Source organism: Dreissena polymorpha, chromosome 12 (assembly GCF_020536995.1).
Source record: "Dreissena polymorpha isolate Duluth1 chromosome 12, UMN_Dpol_1.0, whole genome shotgun sequence".
NCBI classification, from domain to species: domain Eukaryota; kingdom Metazoa; phylum Mollusca; class Bivalvia; order Myida; family Dreissenidae; genus Dreissena; species Dreissena polymorpha.
Genome location: NC_068366.1, coordinates 41,888,679 through 41,894,678, shown reverse-complemented (window position 1 = coordinate 41,894,678; position 6,000 = coordinate 41,888,679). Strand labels below are relative to the sequence as shown.

Here is a 6,000-nt window from a genome sequence, read left to right as displayed (position 1 = left end):
CAAACAATTTTATACATGCATGCATGTGTTAGGTGAATTTACTTTCTTTTCACACTGTACACCGACTTTTTTGCACGATATCCCCGATCGTCGACTTTCCTATCCGATATTTCTCTGACAGCATCTTGAGTGTAGGTTTTGGCAACATCTCTGACTCTTATCAGTTTGATTTTGTCTTCTAGAGACAGTTCCACGCGTCATAGCTTAAAGGAGGTTCGGACATTTTTAGTCTTAGTTATCTTAATTACCAATATGAAAATCTAAATGAATATCTAAATGCAACTGCTTTAAGAACTCTGGAATCAACATTTTATATGACACTAAATAAGCAATTGTACTAAACAACACAAATTTAAATAGCATAAAGATTATTTAAATTAAGCACGGCTTCCTATATCATAAACCAAACACACTAAAGAACTCAATGTTTGTTTTCAGTAATTATAATCGGTATTATAACATCTATTGAGCGATATGTACATCACAGGACAGGTGCCTTTCAATTGTTTTGCAATTTTAACAGTTTGGAAATTTTTCAACCACCTTTATTAATTTCACGCGTCTTTAATCCGCTATTCACAACGTTTTGACACTAGGTCTGAGGTGCAATAAACCGGCCTTGAGCGCTTTAGAGAGGTACAATTACGTATGGAATTACCCAGTTATGTTCCACATAATGACCGGTATTCGGAATTGAGGGGATTCCGGTCTTGAGGAGATATTTTACACATGGTTTTATAGGGGAAAAAATGGGACCGGACAATTTGTCCGGTTTAGAGAGGATTACGGTATAGAGAGGATCCGGTTTAGAGGGTTTCCACTGTATTACCATTTATTGGTATGAATTAAACAAAATTTCCTTCTGTGTCTCTGACAGTATTATGTTATGATGGTCTGGTATTGTTTTCATTGATTTCATAATCTGGATTTTAGTTAGAAAACTGTTGTATTTATTCATAAAAATATTTTTTGTTCAGGGCCATATTATATGTACCTTTATATGTGGCATTGATAGATGTTACAACGTTCAACAATTAAAATATATTTTAAAACAAGTTGACAATTTATTTCTTGGTCACTCTAGTATGCATTTAGTATAGCTGATTGAATGATTATAACCTAATTTGTATATGTTAAACAAATACATTAATATATAAACATTTGATGAATTCATATAGTGTAATAAACAAACATTCTGAGCAAGAGAACAAACACCCTGTGCAGTCCTAAGTGTTCAATGTTGTATATACTGCATGAGGGATGTTCTTAATACTCGAACTATGTAAACCTCAATACTGCACACAGTTGTGCAAGTCCATCAATCAGCAAGCACCATCCTTGCTATTTTCAGGTCAGTCAAGTCCATCAATCATCAAGCACCATCCTTGCTATTTTCAGGTCAGTCAAGTCCATCAATCATCAAGCACCATCCTTGCTATTTTCAGGTCAGTCAAGTCCATCAATTATCAAGCACCATCCTTGCTATTTTCAGGTCAGTCTGATGGTGACTCCTCCACGGATCATGCCAGCTCCCCGACCAGCAAGCTGCTGCGATCAAGGACTGGGGTAGGTAGGCAGGTTGCACTTATACCTCACATTCATTTCCTTGACAGGATCTGTTTGTCTTACGACTGTAAACCGATTCCCATATTGTCTTATATTTTCATAGTTGTTTAATCCAGCTTGGTCTAAAACAAAGGTTAAAAGTGCTGTATTTGTGGCAAACGTATTCCTTACTTGCTTTTCAGAACTGTAAGTTTTTGTTTGGCTGACATTCACTTCATGGCTGTTGTTGGTTTGATAAATTGCCATAAATTTGTAATGCTTTAATTAACTCCAATTGCTTCTCTGGCAAACCGCTCAAACAACAAGTTATAAACTGTAAAAGAATCATTGATTGAACTCATAAACCTTTCCCAAAGAAGCAAGGTGAAAATGGTTTTTGCAACCAGCATAAAATCAGAACAGCCTGCGAGTAACTCACATGCTGTTCATGCTTTATGCTGTTTGCTGCTCATCAGTTACTAAGGGCTGAAATTGACTCCTTTAAAACTTAAATTTAGTAAGAAAAGTATTTAATTAAATGTAACTTTGTAAGCGACTACAAATGCATCAAAATACCTATCTACTGTAAGTGGTAAAGGGTTAAAATTGTCTCCATTAATTGCTTGCTTTTTGTTATTTTTGTGATGACTGTAAGAAGGAGATAAACAATCCTTTTACCCTGGACACAATAATATGGGGCTACAATACCATCCGGTATGCGAGTCCCAACGGCTAGTACCAGGGTTTTTGTTTGTTTGCTATATAGGCAAAGGAGGGATGTAAGGGAACAGTGTTGTCTGGTAATGAAGGTAATTTTATGGCTATTGCACCAGACTGGAAGATTCGAGTAACATCATTGTTAGTTGTCAGTAAGTATTGTTAGTTGTCAGTACGTATTGTTAGTTGTCAGTAAGTATTGCTAGTTGTCAGTAAGTATTGTTAAGTTGTCAGTTAGTATTGTTTGTTGTCAGTAAGTATTGTTAGTTGTCAGTAAGTATTGTTAGTTGTCAGTTAGTATTGTTTGTTGTCAGTAAGTATTGTTAGTTGTCAGTAAATATTGGTAGTTGTCCGTAAGTATTGGTAGTTGTCAGTAAGTATTGTTAGTTGTTAGTAGTAAGTATTGTTAGTTGTCAGAAAGTATTGTAAGTTGTCAGTAAGTAGTGTTAGTTGTCACTAAGTATTGTTAGTTGTCAGTAAGTATTGTTAGTTGTCAGTAAGTATTGTTAGTTGTCTGTAAGTATTGTTAGTTGTCAGTTTGTGCACCTTGCTTCAAGTAAACTAACTGAGCCTGTACAGAAAATGTATGAGAACCTTTAAACTTGCCCATGTGATGTAACTGAAATATGGCATGAAGTAATTATAGGTGAAAGATGTATTGTTGTAGTAATGACATTTTGGCTTTTGAAGAATATTTGATATTGAATAACTGCCTCTAAAATTAGCATTTCTCTGTGCAGTTTTGATCTAGATATGAATGAAGTTTTCAGATCAATGTTCACTTTCACTGATATGATTATTGAAAGTATTGCATATTTGTTTGAAATAATTTGGTATCTCAATAAGTGTTGCCATACAAATCTTGAAATAATGTTTCAGATTGTCACCAAATACAGTTCTTGTGCACTGACAATTGATTTCTTTTCGTTAACATTTTCAAAATAAAGCAGACCCACATAATTGCACTGAAATTATTAATTCCCCATTTTAGGGGAATGTTTAATTCAATACTGCAACTGTCCACAAGCAGATAGCAGGGGAGATGTTAATGTGCAAGTAATTACTGTGTGTTAAGCTGACTTGTTTTTGCTGAAATAAAGTTAATAGTTAAAAGTTAATACTTCCTGGTATGGTCTCCATTAATTGCTTGTCAGGGTGATTTTCATCTGCTTCTTTTCAGCAGCATACTCTACTATGGCATGGCTTTACATATTTATTTTAACTTTTTATTTTACTACATAGTCGAAGTGTCTTAAAAAATAACCAATCATTTGTTGCTAATGGTTGTAAAACTGGAAATGAAAGCAGATTTTTTCGCTGATCCGATTTATCAAGGGTCATAAGTAATGCAACTTTTAAATCACCTCCAGAATCCAGATATTACAAATTGGATTGTTAGTTTGCATGTTTATTTGCTAGGATATAATAGAATTCCTTTAAAAGCCCATAAACCCTAAATATCAATAAATATTTCATACAATATTTCGAAAAAATTAAGTTAACACATTAAAAAGCAATGTTTAGTATAGCAGTATGTAGTATGTTTACTACCTATTAAAAAAAAAGTACACTCGTTAAATAAAAAAAAGTCTTGTAATAACCACATATCATATAATCGTGTTTTTGCGTAGTACATTTAAGGGTACATGTAAGAAACAAAACTAAGAAACAAAACATGAATAAGCACTATACACATTGCTGAAATATTTATATATATATATATATATATATATATATATATATATATATATATATATATATATATATATATATATATATATATATATATGGGGAGCATATAGTTGCCAGTTTGTGGTTCCTTACTTCCGTCAAACTTTTGTTACTGTTTCTCATAGCGCCTTCAATATTTTACCGATCTCTTACATATTTGGCATGTAGGTACCGTGCATGGACCTCAACCTTTTGATGATGTTTGAGGTCACTGGGGTCAAGGTCAAAGTCACTGAGGCTAATAATAGATTTTTCTGTCACAATTTTGTTACAGTTTCTCATAGCACCTTTAATATTTTTCCAATCTCTTACATATTTGGCATGTAGGTACCTTTCATGGACCTCTACCTTTTGATGAGGTTTGAGGTCACTGGGGTTAAGGTCAAGGTCAACGAGGCTAATAATAGATTTTTCTGTGACAATTTTGTTACAGTTTATCATAGCGCCTTCCATATTTTAATGTTCTCTCACATATTTGGCATGTAGGTACCTTGCTTGGATCTCTACCTTTTGATGAGGTTTGAGGTCACAGGGGTCAAGGTCAACGAGGCTAATAATAGATTTTTCTGTGACAATTTTGTTACAGTTTCTCATAGCGCCTTTAATATTTTACAGATCTCTTACATATTTGGCATGTAGGTACCTTGCATGGACCTCTAAGTTGATGAGGTTTGAGGTCACTGGGGTCAAGGTCACGGAGGCTAATAATAGATTTTCTCAAGGTCACACTTTTTGCCGATGCTGGAACAGCAGACCTTGTTAGATTTCAGCATATACATGTATAAGGCCATTTTGCTATTAGTTAACTTATCAATATGTTCGTGGGCGAACTCGGATAGTCAAGTGCTCATACAATTGAGCTCACATGGTCCGGCTATGTGCTCATACCTACTTTCCAGAATCATCATGAATGTATTGCCACACTTAATGAACAAGAATGTGACCCGCCTCCCAGTTTTGCTCAATGGGTCAAGTTACCCACGGGTACTACTTCCCCGTACCCCTAAACTTTTTTTCGTACCAAAAATGTTTCGTACGCAAATTTTTTTCGTACCAAATTTTTTTTCGTACCCAAAAATGTTCGTACCCAAATTTTTTATCGTACCCAAATGTTCGTATCAACATACACAATTGTGGTGATATAGATAAACTTAAATTGATGTTTTATATCCATCCTCTTCAAAAGCATCGTCACACCAGTACTGCCAGTACTTTGATTTTCCACACAAACCATATATCAACAAAACATCAATGGGGAGCATCTATCAGTTTTACTGATATCCTTGTTTAAGAATGACATTATGACAATATGTGTTATGTTAATAAGTTGTCTTATAGATACAAGGTTTGTTATTTTATTAAGTTTACATTGTACATGTTATGATGCAGCCGTTCCAGCCATAATAATACTTCATCTACAAAACGCCATATTGGATACAATTTTTGTCATCTTTTACTGAAATCAATTGACGTTTGAGTGGATGACATGTTTGCAATTATGGTGTGGCTTTAATCAAGTGCTTGATTGATATAAACAATTATTCGCCTCATTTTGTGTGGTTAAAAAATATTGTTTGTATTTAAGACCAGGGTGATTGCACTTGACATATAAGTGGATTGTTGCCTTGTTACTTTGATCTTTAAAATTAATAAAATGAACATCATATGCTAACTTTCCAAGTTATGTTCAGCGCTATGTTGCAAAAGATAATTAACAAGTAAAGTATTTGAACTTGCTTTTTGTTATTTTTGTGATGACTGTAAGAAGTAGATAAACAATCCTTTTACCCTGGACACAATAATATGGGGCTACAATACCATCCGGTTTGCGAGTCCCAACAGCTAGTACCAGGGTTTTTGTTTGTTTGCTAGGCAAAGGAGGGATGTAAGGGAACAGTGTTGTCTGGTAATGAAGGTAATTTTATGGCTATTGCCCCAGACTGGACGATTCGAGTAACATCATTGTTAGTTGTCAGTAAGTATTGTTAGTTGTCAGTAAGTATTGTT

The 6,000-nt window shown here is 34.3% G+C and overlaps 1 protein-coding gene across 6 annotated transcripts in view; it reads left to right on the top strand.

Moving 5' to 3' along the window:
- Nucleotides 1-6,000, top strand: part of LOC127854190 (oxysterol-binding protein-related protein 8-like) — a 157,023-nt gene that overhangs the window by 60,419 nt on the left and 90,604 nt on the right. For all 6 annotated transcript variants that reach the window (XM_052389203.1, XM_052389206.1, XM_052389204.1 and 3 more), the window contains one exon: nucleotides 1,493-1,566. In XM_052389203.1, the coding sequence (XP_052245163.1) occupies nucleotides 1,493-1,566 (74 nt within the window). The remainder of the gene's footprint in view (nucleotides 1-1,492; nucleotides 1,567-6,000) is intronic.